The sequence below is a fragment of the Bufo bufo genome, chromosome 2, assembly GCF_905171765.1.
Source record: "Bufo bufo chromosome 2, aBufBuf1.1, whole genome shotgun sequence".
In the NCBI taxonomy this organism is placed as follows: Eukaryota; Metazoa; Chordata; class Amphibia; order Anura; family Bufonidae; genus Bufo; species Bufo bufo.
The window spans coordinates 53,645,457-53,672,504 of record NC_053390.1 but is presented as its reverse complement, the minus strand read 5'-3'; the positions used below and the strand labels follow the sequence as shown (position 1 = coordinate 53,672,504).

The window sequence follows — 27,048 nt, the reverse complement described above, 5'->3', positions numbered from 1 at the left end:
TGGGCACTATAGGGGCATTATTACTACTAAGTGGGCTCTGGCAGAGAATTATTTCTATTGGTGGGATTTTGGGGAGCACTGTTACTTTGGGGGGCACCCTGGCATAGTATCAGCTTAGCACAATAATTTTTTGGGGACATTATCTTTATACTATTAGTGACTGGGCGCAGTTATTTTTTAGAGCACTGTGTGCCAATAATTGTTGAAGGGGGCACTATCTGTGTGGTAGTAGTATTTCCAGGGGGACTTTTTCTGCAGTATAGTATTGGGGGCACAGCGGGCACAGTATTGGGGGTGGCAGGAAAGGGTGTTCAGAAGATGTGAAGATGATGAAAATGTGGGAAACTAATGTCTGTTTGTTAATCTCTGCAGAGATGGGAGATGGCTGAAAAATCATCATGACGGTCTGGTCTGAATGGAGAAGATAAAGAAAGAGAACGTCTACTACAAAGGTGACATCACTGGATGTAAGAGGTATGAGGCGCTATGTAGGAGAGGAGATGCTCCGGCTCCTCCCCCTGCCATTTGCAGAAGGAGGATTCAGAGCTGGGTGAGGACGACGAAAGGGGGCAGCAGGCCACGGGCGGGTGGCAGATGGTGGGGGGAACCACAGGCCTTGAGCAGGATCTGGGAGGGAGGAGAGCGGAGGAGCTTCCTGGCTGTAGCTTGTTGTACAAGCAGGCAGTGCAGCCAGGACAGACCCTCCCCTCTCCGTATGATGTGTAGAGACAGGCCGCAACTATGGAATTTCAGCTGTACAGGGTTTGTTGGGCGTGGCCTATTATATGTAGGAGGGGCTTTTAATAATGGGCGGGGCTAGCTGCACGCGCCGCATTGTTCTATTCCAGCAGAGCTTTTAGAATCGCCAAGTAAAAGAATCAGCGCAACACACGACACCCCATCCCCCCTGCATTTTTAATTTAAATATAAAGGGGGCTTTGAAAAATGGGCAGGCAAAAGAATTGGCACAGCGCACTACACGTGCCACATTTTTTTGCCTTTCGGACCCCCCCCAGACAAAATAATATACACCATAATATACAGAGACAAAAAGCATACATTGCCGCAGTCACTGAATGAAGAGCGGCCCCGACACGCCCTCTGCAGTCAGCGTTCTGACGTCCTGCTAGCCGACTGATATAGCTGAGGTGGCTCTAAAGAATCTGGAGCTGCCTAAAACCTGTTCCCTGTAAGCACCGAAGTGGATAGGAGACTAGACGGCAGATGAGAGCTGTTTCCGCAGTCTCCTTCGTATCTAAGGAGGAAGGTAATATACCTGTCCTGCTCCATAGGCTGAAGCGGGAAGGTCCATTTATACAGAAGGGTGTTGTAGACTTATCATTAAAAATTTCCCAGGTCCTGCTAGCTCACAGGGGGGATTGTTAACCTGTTATTGTGCTGCTGACAAGACTAAGGGAACAGCTGGCCCCTAATAGAACAGTCCTATCCTTGTCCGTAATGCGAACAATAGGACATGTTCTATTTTTTTGCGCTAGAGAAGTTCTCTTTCCTCATCTTCTCCTTTCAGAACTTCAGACCAGACCACCATTTTTCAGCCATTTCTCGTCTCTGCAGTTTGACAAACAAAATCTTAGTTTACTACTTTTCCATCATCCTCCCATCTTCTGGACAAATCATGCTACCACCCCCAGTACTGTGCCGCTGTGCTCCCCAATACTATACTGCAGAAACAGATAAACCCCCTGATAATAGTAGTACCACACAGATAGTGCCCTTCAATAATTATTGGCACACAGTGCCCTAAAATAACTGTGTCCAGCAAATAGTGCCCCTGACACTAATAGTGTAAACATAACGTCCCCCAAAAAGTAAGCTGATACTGTGCCAAGGTGCCCCCACAGTAATAGTACTCCCAAAAGTCCCACCAATAGGAATAATTCTCTGCTAGAGCACACATGGTAGTAATAGTGCTCCCATAGTGCCCCCATAATGTGCCAGTATAAAATACCAATATATAGTGCCCCCAGTAAATGCCCCCATAGTGCTCCTCTCCCCACTTCTTCCTGTACCAGTATAAAATGCCCCTTCTTAGTGCCCCCATAGATGAGCCCATAGTACTCCTCTCTCCCCTTCCCCATAGTATCCACCATAATGTGCCTCAGTATAAAATGCCCCTATACAGAGCCCCCCATATAAAATACCCCTTCTTTGTGGGCTCAGTAGAAGCCACCATAGTGTTCCTCTCCCCCTTCCCCCATATAAAATACCCCTTCTTTGTCGCCTCAGTAGATGCCCCCATAGTACCCCCAATAATGTGCCACTAAGAAGTGCCCCCATAGTGCCACCCAATAATTTGCCAGTAAGAAGTGCCCCATAGATGCCCCCATAGTGCTCCCCAATAATGTGCCAGTAAGATGTGCCCCCATAGATGCCCCCAATCATGTGCCAGTAACAAGTGCCCGCATAGATGCCCCCCAATTATGTGCCAGTAACAGGTGCCCCCATAGATGACCCCCAATCATGTGCCAGTAACAGGTGCCCCCATAGATGCCCCCCAATCATGTGCCAGTAACAGGTGCCCCCATAGATGCCCCCCAATCATGTGCCAGTAACAGGTGCCCCCATAGATGACCCCCAATCATGTGCCAGTAGTAGACCCATATAAAAAAAATAAACACTTATACTTACCTCCATCAGGCTGGCAGCGATGCAATGCAGGCCTCTTCCGGCCTGTGTCCCGCACTGTACGGCTCAGGCGGCACAATGACGTCATCGCACCACCTGCTCGCCTGCAGCCTATCAGAGGAACGGAGACGCCTCTCCGCTGCCCCGCAGCATCCATCTGTATCACTGTCCTGAGGACGGCGATACAGATGTCTATGGAGATGAGCGCTTCCACAATTCACAATTGAAGCGCTCATCTCCCTGTGCCCTGCCGCCGCCCCCCACGTCACCAGTGGCCAGCGGGGCTCAAGAGGCAGCTGGGCCCAGGGCAGCTGCCCCTTTTGCCCCGCGTTAGAGACGGCCCTGGAGAAAACCATAGAAGAGGGTCCCGGAGCAGGACTGGAGAAGAGTAGGGCGGGCTCCTGATCTCCAGTTCATCTCTGCCATTAGGACAAGTCTGCTCATTACGGCCTCTTTTCACCACCACCTCATCATAAACTAGGCACATCTGCAGCAAATTGCTCATGGCTGGTGTCGTTTTTTGCTAACATTTGCATCTGTTTCCAGGCGTAAATGGTAGCAAATTTGCCGGGGCTGAAGTCCTGGTCCTGATACGTCCACACTCTGCCTCTGTGCCGCACTGTCTTTAAGTAAGGCCTCATGCACACGACCGTATGCATTTTGTGGTCCGCAAAAAACACTGATGACATCCGTGTGCACTCCGTATTTTGCGGAGCGGAACAGCTGGCCCCATTGTAGAACAGTCCTGTCCTCTTCTGTAATCTGGACAATAATAGGACATGTTCTATTTTTTGGCGGAACGGACATATGGAATGCACATGGAGTAACTACAGTTTTGTTTTTGCGGACCCATTGAAATTAATGGTCCCGCATACGGTCCACAAAAAGAACGGAACGGACACGGAAAGAAAATACGTTCATGTGCATGAGCCCTAACACTGTAATTTTTCTCCAGTGCCTGGTAGGAAGGCACCTGGGGCCAGATTTATCATTAGCTCAGGTCAGAATAATGGAGTGAAAAAGTCCCAAAAAAAGTCCCAAACGCTAAAACTGCGCACAAATTTGCGACTTTTTTCTGCTCTGCACTATGCTCGCCAGTTTTCTGAAAGTGGGCGTGTTTTCTTATGTAAATTAATCTCTAGACCGATTTACTATTGGGACTATTTAAAAACTCGCAAAAAAGTCGCAATTTCACTCCAGCGAGGACCATGCTTATCTTATGAGACTTTTTAATAGAACATGCGACTTTTTCATAAAAACGTGCAACTTTTTCGTAAAGATGTGCGACTTTTGTAAAGCTGCTTACTGACAGATAAACTGCTACCGTCAAACCACATTTATTACAGTCTTAAAGGGCCGATCATAAATCTGACTTGGCTAAAACTGACTTTAGCCATATGGAGTGAGCTGTCAGAGTCATGATAAATCTGGCCCATTGTGTTTAGTTAGTGCTCAGAGGAGCAGGTTTGGATTTTGGCTATTGCCTGCAGTGTAAATGGCTGTTTGGACTTTTTTGTTTGCAGTGTCACTATCTGTTGTAAACCGGCTTTGCCTACTTCTCCTGACGCTAATCTTCACACTATTTAATCTCTCTCACTCATATCTACTTATCTCTCCCCCATATCCTCCATGGATCCCCATTATTTATAAGTGAGATGCGTCGTTTCACCATTTCCAGCTGACACTTATTTTGTGGTGCTGTCCCTTTAACAGCGTTAACACCGTGGACTTCACTGTCAGAGCTGTGGGCTGGATCTGATTTCTCCACTTCCTTTCCAGCTCTGTCTTCCTGACTATGAGATCTGACAATCCGTCCCTTTCACGGTTACATCTCGTGGATACGTGATATGCATTGCAGTTCCTAAGCGGCTCCCTATATACTCTGCTGCAGGGAAATGGTATCCAGACCCAGAATACTCCGACAGGTCAGACACGGATCTCCGTTTTATCCTACAGGGACCGCACCACAGTTCTATCATGTCTGCTGAATTCCTTACAGGGAAACTACTTCTGAACAAAGGATTTCTAGTATCTAACAGCATTTAATGGAATAGCTTTGGAAATGCTTTGCTTGTCTCATCTTGTTCTACTTTAGGATTATATAATGTTTTATTCTCCGGTCAGGCAGAAAGCAAAATTCAAACAGAAAAGTCCACACAGTCGTCTGCAGGAGCTCAGTAGGGATTTCCGACGGCCGTTTTCTGACTTCATGCTTGGTCTCATGATTGTTGTTTCGGATGACAATGCTAGTTGATGTTAAAATGACAAATCGCTGATATTAGAATCTTCAGTGTATTCAATATGTGAGAGAATCTGAATCGCAGCACATCCTCATTACTATGCTTTTGATATAACAACTGTTTTAAATTTCAGCATGATAAAACATGGCTATACAGCACTATTATCAATCTATTGCTGTGCACTATTAGGAGGCATTAGTATACGGTTTGATCAAAGAGCATAGGCCCACTTACCACGACAAGGTCGCCTCTTCAAGTGGGGACCTACTCTAACTTTGGCGCGGCAACTATCGCGCCCCCACACCGATCCAGCAGGCAATGGGACCCAGCAGCTACACAGCGCCCTCACTGTGCGGCAAAGCCACCTAGGCCCTGGGCCCCATCACAGCACAAAAGCAGCGACAGCCACCGTCCAGCACCGCATAATGTGAACAGGTGCAAAGAGCTCACCTGTTCACAGCCTCTCAGGAACTCCAACTGAGAGGTGGTAGGAATTTATAAACCCTTTGCAGACTTCTGCTAATTAAAAGCACCTGAGCCGAATGGCCACGCCAAAGTTAGAGTAGGTCCCCACTTGAAGAGGCAACCTTGTCGCGGTAAGTGGGCCTATGCTCTTTGATCAAACTGTATACTAATGCCTCCTAATAGTGCATAGCAATAGATTGATAATAGTGCTGTATAGCCATGTTTTATCATGCTGAAATTTAGGCTACTTTCACACTAGCGTTGTTCTTTTCCGGCACTGAGATCCGTCACAGGGTCTCTATACCGGAAAAGAACTGATCAGTTTTATCCCCATGCATTCTGAATGGAGAGCAATCCGTTCAGGATGCATCAGGATGTCTTCAGTTCAGTCGTTTTAACTGATCAGGCAAAAGAGAAAACCGCAGCATGCTACGGTTTTCTCTCCGGCGAAAAAAACTGAAGACTTGCCTGAATGCCGGATCCGGCATTTTCTCCCAAAGGAATGTATTAGCGCCGGATCCGGCATTCAGAATACTGGAATGCCGGATCCGTCCTTCCGGCCTGCGCATGCGCAGACCGATAAAAATGTGAAAAAAATGTACAAGACGGATCCGTCTGTCCGCATGACAAGCGGAGAGACGGATCCGTCCTTGCAATGCATTTGTGAGACGGATCCGCATCCGGATCCGTCTCACAAATGCTTTCAGTCAGCGGCAGATCAGAGGATCCGGCGGGCAGTTCCGTGCCGGATCACACTGCCGCAAGTGTGAAAGTAGCCTTAAACAGTTGTTATATCAAAACCATAGTAATGAGGATGTGCGATTAAGGCTACTTTCACACTTGCGGCAGGACGGATCCGACAGGCTGTTCACCATGTCTGCTCCGTCCCCATTGACTATAATGGGGAAAGGGGCGGAGCTCCGGCGCAGCACGGCGAAAGCCGCCGGACTAAAAAGTCCTGCGTGCCTGACTTTTTAGTCCAGCGGCTTTCGCCGTGCAACGCCGGAGCTCCGCCCCCGTCCCCATTATAGTCAATGGGGACGGAGCGGCGGCACGGCGAAATAGCGGAAGGACGGATCCGACATGGTGAACAGCCTGTCAGATCCATCCTGCCGCAAGTGTGAAAGTAGCCTTAGATTCTCTCTCACATATTGAATTAGAATCTTCAGTGTTCACTTTAAAGCGTGACTAGGAAAGGAGGTGTTTTCCTTTAAAGGGAACCTGTCACCGGGATTTTGTGTATAGAGCTGAGGACATGGGTTGCTAGATGGCTGCTAGCACATCCGCAATACCCAGTCCCCATAGCTCTGTGTGCTTTTATTGTGTAAAAAAAAAACGATTTGATACATATGCAAATTAACCTGAGATGAGTCCTGTCCCTGAGATGAGTCCAGCGGGAAGGAGCCCAGCACCGCCCCGCATCCTCAGAATCTCCTCCTTGCTCCCCGACATCAGAAAGCCAGAGCGATGTAATCTCGTGATGCGCGATCTAGCGCATGCGCAGTGTCGTCATAGCGTTCCTTCCCTGTGCTGGCATCAGCCTAAGGGAACGAACTGCGCATGCGCTATCTCGTTCATTGCAAGATTACAGTTGCATTGGACTAAGGTCCCTTTCACACGAGTGGGTGCAATGCGTGACGTGAACGCATAGCACCCGCACTGAATCCTGACCCATTCATTTCAATGGGTCTGCGTCAGTTCTGCATCAGTTCTGAGTTGCGTGAAAAACACAGCATGTTCTATATTCTAGAAACAAGGTACAGCAGCTCACCTCCTCTCTAAACGGAACAGGTGCTCACCCCCTGGTCCCACCCTCAGGACCAAATGAAAATACTAATAGATACAACAGATATGGGGGGGGGGCACACTACAAAAGGGAACACCAGGCAGTATACCAATTATACACTTTATTGTGTTAAAATAATTAAGAACATACCCCTAAAATATAAATAAAACATTGGCCTAATACAAATCTAAGAAATGCACACACGGTGAAACCGCAAGATAGCCGTTGAGCGGCTGGTGATAGGAGGTTACAATTTTGTGTCAATGTCCACAATCACTATAAACCAGCGAATGTCCAAATATGCTGGATAGACAGTTTTATAAATGACCCCCAGAAATACAATTACAGTCTCAGAATGTAGGGCCAAATTACATCCGCGGCACTTGCTGGGTATAACCTATAAGATAGGCTCAATACCGCTGCCTTCCACAGTAGGATTTATGTGCTCTAACAGAGCTCGGTCTTACTGGTCTTCACTGCTATTGATGCAGCGTTGGTCTGTAGGCCGCACACCCGCAGCGTCCCACGTGGTGTGCTTCTGCCTGAACGTAGCGTCCCACGTGACCAGGTATCCAAAGCGACCGGATGCTTATTTGATGACGTCAGTCTTATGCGACAGCTTTCACTGCAGCGCTGCTGAATTGGATTTTCTTCCTTTCTTTGCCGGCTTTATTCCTTTACTTTTAGTTTTAGGTGGATCAACGCTCACTCTAACAACCGCCAGACGCGTTTCGGGGTCTCTCGCCCCTTCCTCAGTGGCCACTGAGGAAGGGGCGAGAGACTCCGAAACGCGTCTGGCGGTTGTTAGAGTGAGCGTTGATCCACCTAAAACCAAAAGTAAAGGAATAAAGCCGGCAAAGAAAGGAAGAAAATCCAATTCAGCAGCGCTGCAGTGAAAGCTGTCGCATAAGACTGACGTCATCAAATAAGCATCCGGTCGCTTTGGATACCTGGTCACGTGGGACGCTACGTTCAGGCAGAAGCACACCACGTGGGACGCTGCGGGTGTGCGGCCTACAGACCAACGCTGCATCAATAGCAGTGAAGACCAGTAAGACCGAGCTCTGTTAGAGCACATAAATCCTACTGTGGAAGGCAGCGGTATTGAGCCTATCTTATAGGTTATACCCAGCAAGTGCCGCGGATGTAATTTGGCCCTACATTCTGAGACTGTAATTGTATTTCTGGGGGTCATTTATAAAACTGTCTATCCAGCATATTTGGACATTCGCTGGTTTATAGTGATTGTGGACATTGACACAAAATTGTAACCTCCTATCACCAGCCGCTCAACGGCTATCTTGCGGTTTCACCGTGTGTGCATTTCTTAGATTTGTATTAGGCCAATGTTTTATTTATATTTTAGGGGTATGTTCTTAATTATTTTAACACAATAAAGTGTATAATTGGTATACTGCCTGGTGTTCCCTTTTGTAGTGTGCCCCCCCATATCTGTTGTATCTATTAGTATGTTCTATATTCTGCATTAATCACGCAGCCCTGGCCCCATAGAAGTGAGTGGGACTTCAGTGAAAATCACATTGCATCCGGAAGCAAGTGCGGGTGCGATGCGTTTTTCACTGATGGTTGCTAGGAGATGTTTGTAAGGCTACTTTCACACTTGCGCTTGATCGGATCCGTTCTGAACGGATCCGATCATATTAATGCAGACGGAGGCTCCGTTCAGTACGGATCCGTCTGCATTAATAACTTAGAAAAATTTCTAAGTGCGAAAGTAGCCTGAGCGGATCCGTTCAGACTTTCAATGTAAAGTCAATGGGGGACGGATCCGCTTGAAGATTGAGCCATATGGTGTCATCTTCAAGCGGATCCGTTCCCATTGACTTACATTGTAAGTCTGGACGGATCCGCACGCCTCCGCACGGCCAGGCGGACACCCGAACGCTGCAAGCAGCGTTCAGCTGTCCGCCTGGCCGTGCGGAGGCGAGCGGAGCGGAGGCTGAACGCCGCCAGACTGATGCAGTCTGAGCGGATCCGCATCCATTCAGACTGCATCAGGGCTGGACGGAAGCGTTCTGCTCCGCTCGTGAGCCCCTTCAAACGGAGCTCACGAGCGGACAGCAGAACGCTAGTGTGAAAGTAGCCTAAATCTTCCGTTTTTTTATTACGCGCGTGAATAACGCATTGCACCCGCGCAGAAAAAAAACTGAACTGAACGCAATCGCACACAAAACTGACTGAACTTGCTTGCAAAATGGTGCGAGTTTCACTGAACGCATCCGGACCTAATCAGTCACGTTCGTGTAAAAGGGGCCTAAAGGGGATCTAACAGCTGGCATGTGCAGCCAGCCAGTAGCGCAGGGGCAACACGTGAGGTGCATGGTGGACCGATGAGGGGCCAGATAATAACACACTGTTCATCAGTTTACTCACGGTTAGCAGAAAGCCTCCCTGGGCTGGCGGCTGCTGTGCAGCCATGCTTTTATTAGTTCTCTGTATGCTTGCTTTATGGATATGCACCTATGATGCCGGTGATACAAGTTTCAGATCCCAAAGCCCAACCAAAGCTCCTAGTTCTTCTGAAAAGTCACCCAGCAAACAGAGCCCAAATGTCTCTACAGTTCTTGCACCTTCTCAAATCTGACAGTATATTCTAACACAGAGGCGTTCCCATGGTGATGGGGACGCTTCAGGTTAGAATATACTAAAAGAACTGTGTACATGACTGCCCCCTGCTGCCTGGCAGGTCCTGCCAGGCAGCAGGGGGCAGCCCCCCCCCCTGTAGTTAACACATTGGTGGCCAGTGGGCCCCCCTCCCTCCCCTGTAGTTAACTCTTTGTTGTCCAGTGGGCCCTCCCCCCCATCTAATTAAAATCTCCCCCCCCCTATCATTGGTGGCAGCGGAGAGTACCGATCGGAGTCCCAGTTTAATCGCTGGGGCTCCGATCGGTAACCATGGCAACCAGGACGCTACTGCAGTCCCGGTTGCCATGGTTACTTAGCAATTTGTAGAAGCATTATACTTACCTGTGAGCTGCGATGTCTGCGTCCGGCCGGGAGCTCCTCCTACTGGTAAGTGACAGGTCTGTGCGGCGCATTGCTTAATGATCTGTCACTTACCAGTAGGAGGAGCTCCCGGCCGGACACGGAGACATCGCAGCTCACAGGTAAGTATAATGCTTCTACAAATTGCTAAGTAACCATGGCAACCGGGACTGCAGTAGCGTCCTGGTTGCCATGGTTACCGATCGGAGCCCCAGCGATTAAACTGGGACTCCGATCGGTACTCTCCGCTGCCACCAATGATAGGGGGGGGGAGATTTTAATTAGATGGGGGGAGGGCCCACTGGCCACCAACGAGTTAACTACAGGGGAGGGAGGGGGGCGGCGGCCGCACTGGACAACAAAGAGTTAACTACAGGGGAGGGAGGGGGGGCCAACTGGCCACCAATGAGTTAACTACAGGGGAGGGAGCGGGGGCCAACTGGCCACCAATGAGTTAACTACAGGGGAGGGAGGGGGGAGGGCCCACTGGCCACCAACGAGTTAACTACAGGGGAGGGAGGGGAGGGGCGGCCGCACTGGACAACAAAGAGTTAACTACAGGGGGGGAGGGGGGGGGGGCGGCCGCACTGGGCACCAATGAGTTAAAAACAGGGGGGGGGGGGGGCTGCCCCCTGCTGCCTGGCAGCACCTGCCAGGCAGCAGGGGGCAGTCATGTACACAGTTCTTTTAGTATATTTTATCCTGAAGCGTCCCCATCACTATGGGAACGCCTCTGTGTTAGAATATACTGTCGGAATTGAGTTTCACGATGTAACTCAAATCCGATGGTATATTCTAACATAGAGGCATTCCTATGGTGATGGGGACGCTTCAAGTTAAAATATACCATCGGATTGGAGAAAACTCCGATCCGATGGTATAAAAGGGACTCCTGACTTTACATTGAAAGTCAATGGGGGACGGATCTGTTTGCAATTGCACCATATTGTGTCAACGTCAAACGGATCCGTCCCCATTGACTTGCATTGTAATTCAGGACGGATCCGTTTGGCTCCGCACGGCCAGGCGGACACCAAAACGACTTTTTTTTCATGTCCATGGATCCTCCAAAAATCAAGGAAGACCCACGGACGAAAAAACGGTCACGGATCACGGACCTACGGACCCCAGTTTTGCGGACCGTAAAAAAAAACGGTCGTGTGCAGGAGGTCTTATAATGTAGATTATGTGCAATCTGAGGAGATTAAGATTTGGTAAATTTCATGCCAGACATTTATGCTTAAAGGGTTTCTGTCACCCCACAAAACTCTTTTTTTTTTTTTTTGGATAGTTATATTCCTTATAGCGCGATATAGGAGAATATAATGCTCTTACTTACTTTCATGCGGCCGATTCTTTAGAAAACGAAGTTTTATAATATGTAAATCAGGGCTCTACCAGCAAGTAGGGCGTCTACTTGCTGGTAGCCGCAGCAGAAAACCGCCCCCTCCTTCTGTTGATTGACAGGGCCAGCCGTGATCTCCTCCTCCGGCCGGCCCTGTCAGTATTTAAAAAATCGCGCGCCTGTGTTGATTCGGCGCAGGCGCTCTGAGATGAGGAGGCTCGTCTCCTCAGCACTCCCTCAGTGCGCCTGCGCCGATGACGTCTTCTCTTTCGCACTGAGGGAGTTCTGAGGAGACGAGCCTCCTCATCTCAGAGCGCCTGCGCCGAATGAACAGAGGCGCGCGATTTTTGAAATACTGACAGGGCCGGCCGGAGGAGGAGATCACGGCTGGCCCTGTCAATCAACACGGCGAGGGGGCGGTTTTCTGCTGCGGCTACCAGCAAGTAGACGCCCTACTTGCTGGTAGAGCCCTGATTTACATATTATAAAACTTCGTTTTCTAAAGAATCGGCCGCATGAAAGTAAGTAAGACCATTATATTCTCCTATATCGCGCTATAAGGAATCTAACTATCCCAAAAAAAAAAAAAGAGTTTTGTGGGGTGACAGAAGCCCTTTAAAGGGGTTAAAGGATTTGTCTCCCTTCAGTAAATAGAATTTATTATGCAGTTAATACAATGCACTTACTAATGTATTGTGATTGTCCATATTGCCTCCTTTCCATCACATTATACACAGCACGTATCCGTGGTTATTACCACCGTGTAATCCAGCAGCGATGGCCGTGCTTACACACTATAGGGAAAGGCTGGAAGTGCGCATAGGCCAACACCTTTACCTATAGTAAACAAGCACCGGATTGCAGAGTCGTCAAAACCATGGATACGTGCAGTGTATATTGCGATGGAAAAGAGCCAATATGGAGACTCACAATACATTAGTAAGTGCCTTGTATTAACTTTCTCTACATAATAAATGCCAATTGCTGAAGTGAGACGACCCCTTTAAGTGTGCTATACTTACTAGGGTTAGGCATAAATGTCTTGGTGTGTGCTATATATGTGTAATATATCAGTGGTGTATGGGACATATGCATCAGTGGCATGTGACCCATGTATAAGTGTCTTGTTTGCCACATGTGTCCAATGAGTGATTTAAGTGCAGGATATCCATATATGTGTAAATTCTGCCACATGTAAGTTTGTGCATTTTGCTGTGAGTGTCTGCCATCATACTTCATCTTTAATATTTCTGTTATCACTGTAAGGGCTCATGAACATGACCATGTTTTTCAGTCTGAAAATTACGGATCCGCAAAACCTGGATACCGGGTGTGTGCATTGCACATTATTCGAAACAGTACAGCCGGCTCCTAATAGAACAGTCCTATCCTTGTCTGTAATGTGGACAATAATAGGAAATGTTCTATCATTGTGCAGAACGGCCATGCGGACATACAGACACGGAATGCACACAGAGTCATTTTATTTTAATTTTTTTGGCGGCCCCATTGAAGTGAAATGAACGGGACAGACATGGAAAAAAAAAGTTAGTATGCAGGAGCCCTAAGGTGGGTCCCCAGAATCAGTTACACTGGTGGGCCCTAAGTACCCGAGTCCGACACTGTTTATGACCTATCCTGTGGATAGTTGATGAATTATTTTAGCAGTATAATCCATTTAAGAGACTTGCGGAGAACACAACTGACCATTTGCTCAATCCTCATCATTACAGATGATGGCTATGGGAGATACCGAATGAGAGGACACTATGTCAATACATTCTTGTATCGAAGAGTGCATTTATTTGGTTGACATTCATTGTGTTTTCGTGACTCTTGTCTCCCATTTAAGGTTCTTGATCTTCAGACATGGTTGGTCTCATAGTCACTCCTGAGGTCTCCTTGGTGGATGAACCACTAAAGATCCAAGCATGGGGTCTACTTCCTCAGCAAGCCATCACAATAAGAGTATGGCTGAAGGATGAGAAAGGGGAGATATTTCACTCCAGAGCTTTCTACCAAACAGATATGGAAGGGAAGGTGGATCTGGAGAAATCTCCAGCCACTGGTGGAGACTTCCATGGAGTCTGTCCTATGGGCCTATTCTGGGCTCTCAAGCCAGCTATCCCATTTCTAAGGCTGATAAAACGTGATGTCATGGGAAGTCCTTTCTCTGTTCATGTGGATCTATATTCCTCGTTGGTGCTAAATCAACAACCTGGAGATTCCCCTGCTGCATCCAAAGTCATTGAAAGATGGTATGTGTCTCCAGGAGTTCAGAGAATACTAATAAGAGAAGGACGCGTACGAGGAGCACTTTTTCTCCCACCAGGTAGGTAACTTCTCCATTGTCTGTCACAAGTTTAGTAAGGCTATATGTAGCCTCCTCCCTGCTCCCCAATTCCACTTCAGAGTGAGAAACTGCCTGCTTGAATCTGTGCCGATGCTGCTGTGATCACAGGACTTTGTTACCTAGTACATTTGTTATACATACACAGTGACAGCCTGTAATGCTTTAATTGGGTAAGATATGCAACTTATTTATCTATAATTCATTGCAGATATGCTTTAAATGAGTTATCAAGTTTCAAAATATATTTTTGATAAGCCTTGAGTACCCCAAACATTGTTTATGTCAGTATCTTCCTTCCACCTTTCAGAGCATGCTGGCAGGATGTTTACAAACAGAACTTTCTCTTTTCCATGAATTTTCTGTGTTTTATTGTTAAAACACAGCTAGCATTCCTTTCTCTGTAATGTTTCACAGGGCTTGCTCTGGCTAGCTAACATGGGGGGGGGGGGGGGGGGGTAGGCTGTGTAACTATTCATAAGAGAACTGTGTGGCAGACACAGCAAGCCCTAAGAAACATTAGAAGGCAAAGCATGCTGAGAATGGTTAGAAAACCCAGCAGGAAGCTGATTAAAACAGGAAGTTCTGCATGTAAACATCTGATAGGATGCAGTGATGCTGAGAAGGAAAGTACTTACATAAAACAGGTATATGGGGCAAAAATATGCAGCGTTTCGGGTACTCTAGGCTTGTACAAATTTTGTTATGGAACTGAAGAAGCCCTTAAAGTGTACTTCCACTGAGCCATAGATAAATTGCATATGTTACCCAAACAGAGAGTTGTAGGTTAACTTTGTGTCTGTAGAAGGAACATGCCAGGAAATTCCTGTTATCACAGCAGCATGAGCACTGAATCAAGCAGACAGTTTCTGCTGACATAAAAAATAGGTATATAGGGCAATAATATGCAGGTCATTATGAAACCAGAGAACCCATTTAAGTATTACAATAGACAGGCAAAACATTACCTCTAGGTACAAACAACCTATAATAAAAGAAACAAGCCCAAAACAGTACCCATAAAATATAATAAAGCTTTATTGTGTATATAAATAAAATAAAAATTATAAAAAAATCACATGATGCAAGGACAAGTGGCAGAAAAAAGCATCCTCCAGAGATCACAATTTTTACAAATGGGGGTGAATATGGAAAGGTGTATATATTATAATGTATGGTCTGGACTACATCCACTGGGATAGTACCTTGTAAACAACATAGCTACAAATAGTGCCAGTAATAAATAGTAATAACTGTGTCCAGACCAGAGTATAAAAAAATAATGCCAATTATAAGGAATCGCTCTCTCTCAAAGGGTCACAGTCAGACATCTTGTCAGACAGCGGATTTAAAGTCCAAAATTGTCATTTATTTTGGCATCAGCACACAGAAAACGGCAAAACAAACACCTGCCCGTCTGGGCTCTGACTAATACACAGTAGTTTTCCCTGACTCACCTGCAAGCACAGGGTCTCGGGCTCCAAGCCTTAGCAGGTCTGCTCATCAGACACAAGTCCATACGGGAAGAGATCAAGCTTCACATAGCCTCGTGGCCCCTCAGCCACATACGGTCCAGCAGCCTTCAGGCTGTGATCTCACCATCACTCTTGGGGGAAAATGGTCCAGAAGTCCTCCCGACTCTGACCGTCTGCAACCCTCTTTCTGTAGGTGTCGCTGGGCTCCCCAAAGTTCAGGCTTTACAAAGCCTTGTGGCCCATCAGCCCTCGTGGCTGAGACCACACAGAGCCTCTGTAGGCCTCTGTTTCCAAGTTTTCTCTCTCTAGACACACAGAGGGTTGGTTTTATCCCTCATTGATTACAGCAGGCCTCACCTGCTATGACCTCAGGTAAAAGACAATACCCGGACTGGAAGGGTGTGAGTTAGCAGATCCCACTACCCAACCTATCCACCAGACCAAATGAAATCCAGCCCAGAACAAAATGTAAACAAAACTGTCTCAGCAAACTATGCTTTGCTGAAACCCCTGCAGCTTTCTGGATTTTTTATCTCACCCAGCTGAGGTATCTGGGTGGGACATACACACCTTCCAGCACTCATACCGTACACGTCACCACACAATATTCAAACTCAGCCATTTGCAATTGTGGTCAATGGTGGACGCGACCCCAATGAGCGTTTCAGTGTACCTTCATATTGGCATTAGTTTTTTATACTCTGGTCTGGACACAGTTATTACTATTTATTCCTGGCACTATTTGTAGCTATGTTGTTTACAGGGTATTATCCCAGTGGATGTAGTCCAGACCATACATTATAATATATACACTTTTCCATATTCACCCCCATTTGTAAATTATGTGATCTCTGGAGGATGCTTTTTTGCCAACCGTCCTTGCATCATATGATATATAATACATTTTCTTTTTAATGTTATTTGTATACACAATAAAGCTTTATTAGATTTTTTGGGTACTGTTTTGGTCCTGTTTCTTCTTTGTAGGTTTTTGTAGTTTTTGAGCTGCTACCTTGGCTACCATAATAGATGCAGGTAGTGCTCAAGCACAGTGTACTGTACACCTGTGACTTAGGTGTTATAAGTGCTTAGCCTGTTTGGTCTTTTTTGTTTACCTCTAGGTACTAGTAGATTTTGAAATTTATTACTTAAAGAGGACCTTTCACCAGAGGAAAGCCTCTAAACTAACTATACAGAAGTGTAGAGCGGCGCCCAGGGATCCCGCTGCACTTACTGTTATCCCCGGGCGCCGCTCCGCTCGCCCGGTATAGCCTCCGGTATGTAAGTAGTTAGGCTCCACCCACTTGATCCTGCCGGCGTCTTCTTCTCCTATGCTGTAGTGCTGGCCAATGGCAGCGCTCAGCTCATAGCCAGGCTATGAGCTGAGCGCTGCGATTGGCCAGCGCTACAGCATAGGAGAAGAAGACGCCGGCAGGATCAAGTGGGTGGAGCCTAACTACTTACATACTGGAGGCTATACCGGGCGAACGGAGCGGCGCCCGGGGATAACAGTAAGTGCAGCGGGATCCCTGGGCGCCGCTCTACACTTCTGTATAGTTAGTTTAGAGGCTTTCCTCTGGTGAAAGGTCCTCTTTAATACAGTGCATTGGCATCAGAGTAATGTCTTCTACATGAACTGTACAAATAACCACAAGAAGAATTTCATGTATATGGTGATACTTCATGTTCCAAAGTAGCTTCTTGTGAAGCTAAAAATATATTTTCAATAAAAGTGGAACTCCCCTTTAAGACCATCACCAATGATAGATTTTAGTATGGTTGAAATCCATTTTTCCTTCTTGTTTTCTATTTAGGTGAAGGGCCCTTTCCAGGAGTTATTGACATGTTTGGAGGCGTCGGCGGTCTGATAGAGTTTCGCAGTGGCCTCCTGGCCAGCCGCGGTTTTGCTTCGCTTGCTCTGGCTTATTTTGCTTATGATGATTTGCCTAGTTTCCTTGGTATGGTGGATTTAAAATATTTTGAGGAAGCCGCTCAGTTGCTATGGAGTCATCCAAAAGTAAGTTTGACGACTCCTTACATAGAATCATGTCAAGAAGTCTTAAAGGGCATGAAGGTTTATTTTCTACTGTATGTCAATAAGACAGTGAAAAAAAAAATCATAATTGGCATACAGGAAAAAGCTGAAGGCACCTGACATAGTGACTTTGTATGTGTGGCTTCTTCTCTGCTGGAAACGAGGACCTATCACCCTGGTCCCTGGGATTGGTAGGGTTCCAGCAGTCAGATACCACTATTTTAATTTTTGTGGCATGGCTATCTGATTGTGGGGGTACGACTGCTGGGACACCCACCGATCTCGAGAATGAGGGTCCTGTTCTCTTGCCTTAATAAAGCCGCATGTCTAGGATGTTCCCTGCCACTCCACTCTCTGTGCGACTGCCAGAGATAGTTGCGTGCTGTAATCGACAGTCCCAAGGACAAGAAATGGAGAGGTGGTCACATGTGTACACTACCGCTCAAACTACAAATGGGACTTGGGACCCCCGTACTTATAATCACTGGGATTGAAAGCGGTTTGACTACCAGTCAATCATAAACATACATTTATCACCTTTCCTGTGGATAGCTTCTGCTCTAAAGGATTCAACCCACCCATGTATTACATGGTTGGTCATTCATTTACTACATTCCTCCTGTGGAAGTCACTGTGAGGGAAACATATGGCCAGACAAAGCTAGTTTTGTAGATGGGGTTAGCTAGGTAATTGCCATTAAACTGCTAAAGGTTATACCCCTCATATAATCATACGTGTCTAGATCCATGAACCAATGTCACACAACATATTCTACTTTTTAGGTGTCAGGCGATGGAGTTGGAGTGGTCGCTATATGCAAAGGAGCTGAGATGGCTTTGGCCATGGCGTCTTACCTGCCTCAGGTTGCTGCTACGGTATGCATCAATGGAACCAATGCTGTGAATGGCAACACCCTCATTTATGGCGATCTCCTTCTGAACGGCATACCCTACATTGTAGAAAGGGTTCTGATCACAGACTTTGGGTCTCTCAGCCTTAGCAACTCTTTGGATGACCCAAGAAAACCAGAACACCAGGACTCTATACTCCCCCTGGAGAAAGCCAGAGGTCCCATCCTTTTTCTCGTAGGAGACAAAGATCAGAACTACAACAGTTTGTTCTTTGCTCAGGAAGCAAAGGCCAGGGCAGAGAAGTACGGTAAGAAAGACGTGTACGTGCAGTGCTATCCTGGAGCAGGACATCTTCTAGAGCCTCCAGGGTCCCCTTTTTGTCTAGTATCACAGTCCCCATTCTTCCCACTTCCTTTGACTTGGGGTGGAGAGCTCCTGCCACACTGCTCGGCACAGGAAACTAGTTGGAAAGAACTTCAAGAATTTCTCAGTAGAAATATTAAATGCTCCCGACGCAATAAATTATGATCAGTTGAATCTACTAGAGGGTCTACAAGACTATTGTAATTTCCATTACCTAGATTGGTTGACCCAATATGTATATCTGAGATATGGTAATTGTATAAATGTATGTTCTTATTAGGATATAGTAGAGGGTGGGCCCACTCTATAAGCCTGAGTGGAGACATACAAACATTTATTCTAGTGATTATAAAAAGACATTAACTTAAAGTATTACAGCAGTGATCATCTATCCAAACTTTAGGGCCATGAAAAGTTATTTCCATTCACGGTATACTGTATGTAGATTCACCCCATAGTGACCACCATTATGCCTTTTAGGCTGGCTGCTGCGTTTTTACGGAGTCCCAGTTTACAGGGTGCACTAGAGTTGAGCTCCTGCTCTAATAGCTCTAATTGTTAGAAGCACTGATCCGGCTGTTTAACACCTTAGGGTACTTTCACACTTGCGGCAGGACGGATCCGACATGCTGTTCACCATGTCAGATCCGTCCTTCCGCTATTTCGCCGGACCGCCGCTCCGTCCCCATTGACTATAATGGGGACGGGGGCAGAGCTCCGGCGCAGCACTGTGGTGCACGGCGAAAGCCGCCGGACTAAAGTCCTGCATGTCCGACTTTTTAGTCCGGCGGCTTTCGCCGTGCACCGCCGTGCTGCGCCGGAGCTCCGCCCCCGTCCCCATTATAGTCAATGGTGAACAGCATGTCGGATCCGTCCTGCGCAAGTGTGAAAGTAGCCTTAGATGCAGCACCCACTACTGACGGTGGCATCTAAGCGGTTACAGAGGGAGTAGATTTCCTCTGTCCCCCATCGTCAACCCACAAATGAGATTGTGTGGTGCCGATGTCTGTTCACGGCAGCTTGGGAATTATTGAACTCACCAGGCCTGCCTGCAGTGTTTCCATCAGACTGTGCCTCTCTGGCCCACACTGACGGTGACTGTCAGTATAATGCATTGTACAAGTGATCAAAAGATCCACATTCTCCTTTTGGGACTAGTAAATGGCTAAAAAAAATTAATAAGTTTTATTAAATAAAAAGTTTATTTGGCAAAAAACCAACAAATTAAAAAGAGAACCAAAAGTGTTATGTACCCCAAAATCAAGCCAATAAAAACTACATCACCCTACAAAATTCAAGCCCACAGACATCTCTGCAGAAGTAGTAAAACCAAAAAAACGATGTATTTGGTATTGCTGTAATCGTACTGACCCAGAGAATAAAGTCATCATGTTATTTATCCTGAAAAATTAATGCCGCAAAATTTATAATGTAAAAACTGGTGGTATTGCTGTTTTTTTTCCATCACCCCTAGAAAGAATTCATAAAAGTGAATTAGTAAGTTATGTGCACCTCAAAATAGTGCCATTAAAAACTACAACTTGTCCCTCAAAAAACAAGCCCTCCTACAGCTGTATCGACAGAAAAATATAAAAAAAAATATTTAGCTCTTGGAAGATGATGAAAAAAAAAATCGCTTGGTAAGTGAAGAGGTTGGCCCATCTCATACATTGGGGTCTTGTCCTAGCGATAGGCCCCCAGTGTATGAGAGGGGCCAACCTTGTCTAATAGGTGCAGGTCTCACCTCTGGGACCCACACCTATCTCTAGAAGGGAGCCAGCAAAGTGAAGAAGAGCCGACTGTACACGCGCAGCCACCCTCCATTTACCTTTCAGCGTGCTGAAAATAGTTTGTTTCTTTCCGTCAACTCCATAGAAGTGATTAAAGTGGGGGCCAAGCTTGTGCGGTGCGCCTCCAATTCATTTTTATGGGACTTTGGCAAAATTGTTGACTCGCACCTATCTCTGGAATGGAGCCCGTAAATTTAAGAAGACCGGATTGCACATGCACGGCCGCCCTCCGTAAACTTCTATGGGACTGCCAAACATAGCCGAGGACTGTTTCCGTCAGCCCCATGGAAGTGAATGGAGCGGTGGCCACACATGCGCGGTCTGCTCTTCTTCACTTTACGGACTCTATTCTAGAGATAGGTGTGGGTCGGCACAGTGCACTTCCCATTCCTTTCTATGGGACTTCCAAAAATAGCCGAATGTTCTGCTTGATTTTCGTCACTTTCATAGAAATGAATGTAAGGCAGCAGCGCATGCGCGGTGCACTCCTTTACTTTGCGGTCTCTGTTCTAGAGATCAGTGCGGGGTCTATATCTATCAGACATTGGGGTTATATCTCAAGGATATGCCCCCAAATGAAAGATGGGCCAACCCCTTTAAGGCCCAAAACAGGCTGGCTATTAAGGGGTGATGTATACATAATGCACCGCGTGAAGGTTAAATATCTACACATGCCGGGCTACAGGAACTGAAACATGACGATGTCTAGGACATATTGAATATGGCGTGTGATCTATCTGAACAGCAAAACTATTAACACTGTGCGTGCCTGCAGCCATGATGCGCTTGCATCACAGGATTGTGCACTGACATCACATCATACTTGCCAACTCTGGCGGGCAGTGTCATGCGCTGACATTTATTCTCCTCATTGACACGCCCCATTTAGCAGGCCACACCCCCTTTTGTAAAGCGTCGGTGCTGAGTCTGACACAGCATCCCAGTGCCACATACAGTTTGAATATATGGAGGGCTGTTTTTCGGGAGAAAGCAGCCCTCCATTCAGCGCCTGTGAGATTTGCCGGCTCTTCCTTTTTGAGAGCGCCATTCCTGGGGGAGTTGGAACGTATTAGATTAGCACACTGTACGTGGTCTATGTGTGTAGATATTTGATCTAAATGCAGTAGGCATAGATCACTGGGTATGTGGGCTAGGACTTAAAGGGGTTGTCTATGATAATTAAAAATCTTGCACATGCCCCCGAATGCTGTAAAATAATAATAAATAATAAATAAAATGGGTGATGTTATACTTACCTCTGTTTCCGGTCCAGTTTTCCTTCCGCTGCATTTATACGGTAGACCTCTGAGGACAGTGATTGGCTGCAGCGGTCACATACGTGAACATACCCTTTGCTGTCTGTGAACATGCCGGTATAGGAGGGTGGATTATTAAAGAGTTACTAAACTTTTGTATGATTTTTTTGTGAACATGTCCCTAATGTCCTAATAAAAGTTTTCGTAATATAGTTTATTAACGTATTTTGTATTTTTAATAGACGCCCCCCCCCCCCCCCCCCAAAGGGCACTTGTCCCTGTGCGCTTAAATCTACTTCTCTGTACAACGCTGACTTCTCAGCACATGTTATGAATGGGGCTGCGGCGCAGTGAGTACTGGCAGGAGCGCATATTGCTGATCCTTACCCCCGGAGGTTTACTAACTCCTGGCACGGCTCTCACCTGCCCCTTCTCTGCTATGAGCATGGAAGATAAACCGCACTTGGATGTGGATAACTTGAAATCCAAACAGAAAGCGAACATCTAGCTCAGTCTCGCAAAGGTTCAACGGTACTTTATTTGCGCGGTTAAAAATATACATCCAGTGCAACCAGTCTTTGTCTACGCATTTCGGGCTATCAGGTATGTAAGTCCTTACTCATGACATACTAAAGACACAGCTAAATGCAGCATATATAGTGGGTCAACACCTGTGCCCTTAATTGGGCTATCACGTGACCCAAAAGAGATGCTGCCCTTCACATGCATCAAATCTTCAATTAAAAAGTTATACAATCCATTTGCTAAAAACAGATCAACGTTCGACACAAAAGAACATCCAGAGTGGGGAATATATATCACATCACAATATTGCTGTAATATCAGATCCAATCTTTTATTGAGCCCCTCAGGGTGACGGCTGCTCAACTGAAAAATCCAGAAGGACTCCCTAGTGAGAAGTTTCCTCCTGCGGTCACCTCCTCTGATTGGTGCTTTAACCCTCTCAATCCCTTGTACTTGCATACCGGACGTGTCTCCACCATGGGCTACCGCAAAGTGCAAGCTGGTGGCTCCCATAGTGTGGCACGTCCGAGATGTGCTTGCGTATTCTCACCTTGATGGCATTGGTGGTGCAGCCGACATACTGGTAAGTCACAGATCCTACATGTAATTAAATATATTGCGGATGTTGTGTTACAATTAAGGTATGACCTTATAGTGAAGTCTTTACCATTTGCAGCAGATGATTTAGCTACCAGTATGATCGCAGCATATACATTTACCATGTCCACTTTTATAACTACCTTTCGTTATTAACCAATTTGGCTGCGATATTTTCTTGTCCTGATAAAGACTGGGGGGGGGGCGAACATACGTCGCCACTGTGTGAGCTATACAGGCCGCACACCTTATACCTCCCACTGCTATTGTTGCCCATTGCTTATCATATGCCAGAATTGGAAGGTGCTTTCTAACGATCTTACAAACTTCAGAATATTCCGCACTAAATTGTGTCACAAAGGTACTCTGAGGAGTCTTATCTGTACCCATGTGCTATGCCAGGATTAGCTGAGCGGCTCCTGCTTGCTTTGCTAAGCTAAGAGCTGACATGCAGGACTCTTAGCTTAGCAGAGCAGGAAGAAGCAGGAGCCGCTCCGCTCAGCTAATCCGGACATAGCACATGGGTACAGGGTGCCCATGTGCTATATGCCAGGAGTTAGTAATAGTCCAGGGAGCATGGGCAGGAGCAGCAATATGAGCTCCTGTCCGTACTCACTGCCCATCACTCTGTACACCGCTGAGAAGTCAGCGGTGTACAGAAAAGTGATTTTTAAGTGCACAGTGAATGGTGTGCTTTAGGGAGGAAAAAGTTCAATAAAAATAGTAAATCAGATTAAGAGTCAGCGGCTCACCTACTTCAGGCTATTCGGTATAGGTGCTCTATCCTAGGAGTACCCGTCGCCTACACATTATTATAAAAGTAAATGGAGATAAGAAATGGAAGGCACACTAATATCTGATGTCGCATGAGCATTGAACAAACTCCTTTTCAACAGGATGGGATATATATATATATATATATTGTCGGTGGGTAATAATTCAATTAAGAATTATTAATTATGGTCATAAAAATTATTAATCATAAAAATTTTTTTTTTATAAAATTTGTCATAAATTCTTAAAATCATGACCTGGTGAATTGTAGACAACCTAATTGATACAATTCACATCTGAGTCCGACTATTTCCTCAGATAAATAAGTTATTTTTGACGTGAGATGACGTTAAGGATAAAATGTAGTTTTGCATTATACAATAATACACAGGTATTATAAAAATATGCAGATTTATTGGTTACAAGGTTATAAACATATATAAGTAAATAAACACAATGATACATGCAAATGAATATATATAGCGTTAATATAAAGCATTACAAGCTTAACAATACATGTGAGTGAAAATAACTTGTCACATTATACACAAGCTACTATTAGGTTAGGATATCAAAATAGGAACATACGTTATATACATTACTTCTGTTCAGAGAAAACCTCATGATATCAGGATGGGAATGTCTAATCCTAGACATCAATATAGAATGCTAAATACATTCTGCCCCCCTCTAACCAACTACACATCACATGGCTTCAAGATGGGCAAATCCATCCAAGGATATAACTTAGAAGAGACAACTGTATCCTTCCGCCCCATCCTGGACTATTTTCACATACATGACTTTGGTAAGACTATTAAGACAAATAACAGGGATCTAGGATTTTGCTAGTCCATATCTTAAATGGGAAGGATTTGATGTAAGTCCTTCCGGTGGGAATCCATCACTTAGCTTGGCGAAGAATGTTCTATTAATATATATATAAGCAATTATTTAATGCTTTGCTAGATTATGAGTCTTGATTCTTCTGCAGGTAGAATGAAGCCTCACAATATCCTAAAACTACATCACAATATGGAGATGATCAATTAATTTAATTATTTATTTATTCGCCAATCTAGATGGTATAATTTCACCCACACTATCAAATTAGTCTTAATAAAATGAAATATCATTTTCTGTGTCTCTTACCAAGTCCTAGTAGGAATCTCACTTCTGCTCCTAGGAAAGCTGGGTGGTCCATCATAGCACATCTCACCCAGAGGCGTATCTATCGCGAGGCAAACAAGGCATTTGCCTGGGGCGGCACTTGCCAATGGGGCGGCAAAATGCCTTGTTTGCCTAGTTAGTTAACGTACACAAATACTTCCGATCGATCCGATCCTTCACTATGCCGCTGCGAGCGGCAGCATCGCCGGCGCCGCATAGTGAAGGAGTGACTTACCACTTACCTTCTCCTCCTCCCGACCCCAGGTGTTTCCGGAATTTTTACCTACCCGGCCTTGCTACCCACGTCCTTTCCAGTAGTGACGTGGGAGGTGCGTCTCTTCCCTCCGCTCCTGACTAGCTCTGCTGGGGGTTTGTCGGCGCAGGCCCCGTAGCAGAATATTCCGGCCCAGTGCGCATGCCCGAAGTGCAGTAGGAGCCGTAGTAGCAGAAAATTCCGGCTCCTACTGCGCCTGCGCCGAGTCTTATTTGCGCATGCGCAGTGGGTCAGAATATTCACAACAGCCAGCCGGGAAAAGTCTGCCCAGACGGTCGACCGGCTCCCTTCTCACACAGTTGGCCACTTTGCCTGACTCCTGGCCTACCTACCCTGCGAGGAGTGTCCAGGCAGAGGAACAAACAGGAGTGAGTGAGACAAGAGAGTTAAAAAGCAAATAGTGCACGTGCACAGTGAGAGTGAGACATAAATAAAGGTGGGATGTCACATGTCAGACTGTCTATAGTGGCCCTGGCCTCTCCTTGAGGCTGCCCCATACAGACTGTCACTATAGACAGTCTGACATGTGACATCCCACCTTTATTTATGACACAGACACAGTGCACTATTTGCTTGTGGCAGCCGGGCAGCCCCCAATTCCCCATAGTTTAGTGTCTCCTTGTGGCTGCCCCCGCCCCCCATACAGTATAACGTCTCCTTGTGGCTGCCCCAGTGCCCCATACAGTATAACGTCTCCTTGGGGCTGCCCTATACAGTATAACGTCTCCTTGGGGCTGCCCTATACAGTATAACGTCTCCCTGAGGCTTCCCCATACAGTATAACGTCTCCTTGAGGCTGCCCCATACAGTATAACGTCTCCTTGAGGCTGCCCCATACAGTATAACGTCTCCTTGAGGCTGCCCCATACAGTATAACGTCTCCTTGAGGCTGCCCCCATACAGTATAACGTCTCCTTGTGTTTTTTTTCTTTTAAACGGGTATTTATCGCGATATATATCATTATCACAATAAATAGGGATTAATTCTGACACTTGTAGCAATTAGAGACAGACCTCTAGGCGTCTCACTGAACGTTTCTCACACTTAATTTATGGATCGTAAACGGCATTGTTTTCTCACAGAGATATCAGTACCTCCTCTGTCATACCAAAGATGTGATTAATTGTTACAAAACACACATCTTCACAGACACACTTCTAATGAGAAATATATACAATATACTGGATACATGTTGTCTTCGTAACATATAACAATATAATATAAAGTAATATATATATGTCCTACTGATTGTCTTATGCTAAGGACTAACTAAGGCTCATTAAATGAATACATACATATTATATATTTTGCTTCATTAATAAATGCCTAATTGTATAGGTAATTATCTCCAGCTGCATAGAGCTCATCTTTACCTCCCGTCATAAATTTAAAAGTAGATAAGGAGGCCTCTTCTCAGACTGGTATATTCATGGGAAGGATAACACTGAAGAGTATAAATCTTTGTGTGACCTTAATTTGGCCTACTCAAGACATACAAAATTGCAACTATAGTCGAGCATGGCTCTTAAAGGCAATGAACATCCATTTTGACAATAATGAATTGGATATGAATGCATTTACCTATGAAAATGCACAACAATATATAGGATCGCTCTGGTAGGCAGGTGGTAGCGGTGGCAGTATAGAGGCTCAGGAGACAGGCTTTGTGTCCAAACCGTGCTCTTTTATTCACTCCAGGGCATCACATCAAAACTGTGCAATTCACACAACAGCAATGTTCATAAACCCCACCTCCCACAACGCAGCCCCAAACACTGCAGGCGTCTTGGTGCCTGTTCATACAGTCTCTCACATCCATGATCAGTACTACACCTTGTTGTGGGGCGGGTTTGTCCAAGTTCGTGCAAGTTAGACAGGCCACGTGTCGGCCTGGACAAGGGATTGGCTCCGGCCACAGGATCCCTTCTTTTGGTCCTTCGCTGAGCCTGCAGCAATTAGGCAATCTTTGTTAGACGAGCGGACTACAGAGCTCAGCCCGACCGTGCAGTCAGCCTCCCATACAGCTCCCTGCAGTGAGACAGGAGACCACACTTCATCAGCCCCCACAGTCAGTGAGCATCAAACCTACACTCACCTAA

The 27,048-nt window shown here is 46.0% G+C and overlaps 1 protein-coding gene across 4 annotated transcripts; it reads left to right on the top strand.

Annotated features, from left to right (window-relative positions):
• Positions 1-1,040: 1,040 nt before the first annotated feature.
• BAAT (bile acid-CoA:amino acid N-acyltransferase) lies at positions 1,041-26,985 on the top strand. 4 transcript variants are annotated; one of them, XR_005776945.1, is made up of 5 exons: positions 4,406-4,538; positions 13,341-13,820; positions 17,128-17,330; positions 18,131-19,090; positions 26,974-26,985. XR_005776945.1 is itself a non-coding variant. In XM_040421098.1 (4 exons), the coding sequence occupies exons 2-4, from the start codon at positions 13,358-13,360 to the stop codon at positions 18,725-18,727; spliced, it is 1,263 nt and encodes a 420-aa protein (XP_040277032.1). In that variant the 5' UTR covers positions 1,041-1,267; positions 13,341-13,357; the 3' UTR covers positions 18,728-19,148. The 4 variants fall into 4 exon arrangements, 3 of the variants coding, with proteins under 3 accessions (XP_040277032.1, XP_040277029.1, XP_040277028.1); XM_040421098.1 differs by lacking the exons at positions 4,406-4,538; positions 26,974-26,985 and adding an exon at positions 1,041-1,267 and having other exon boundaries at positions 18,131-19,148; XM_040421095.1 differs by lacking the exon at positions 26,974-26,985 and having other exon boundaries at positions 4,395-4,571; positions 18,131-19,148.
• Positions 26,986-27,048: the final 63 nt, after the last annotated feature.

What these genes read in the sequence shown, in the direction of transcription:
- BAAT (XM_040421098.1), top strand. Translation starts at nt 13,358, where the DNA reads ATGGTTGGTCTCATAGTCACTCCTGAGGTCTCCTTGGTGGATGAACCA. An exon ending in AGCACTTTTTCTCCCACCAG is followed by an intron (nt 13,821 to 17,127) that starts GTAGGTAACTTC and finishes TTTTCTATTTAG; the next exon opens with GTGAAGGGCCCTTTCCAGGA. An exon ending in TGCTATGGAGTCATCCAAAA is followed by an intron (nt 17,331 to 18,130) that starts GTAAGTTTGACG and finishes TCTACTTTTTAG; the next exon opens with GTGTCAGGCGATGGAGTTGG.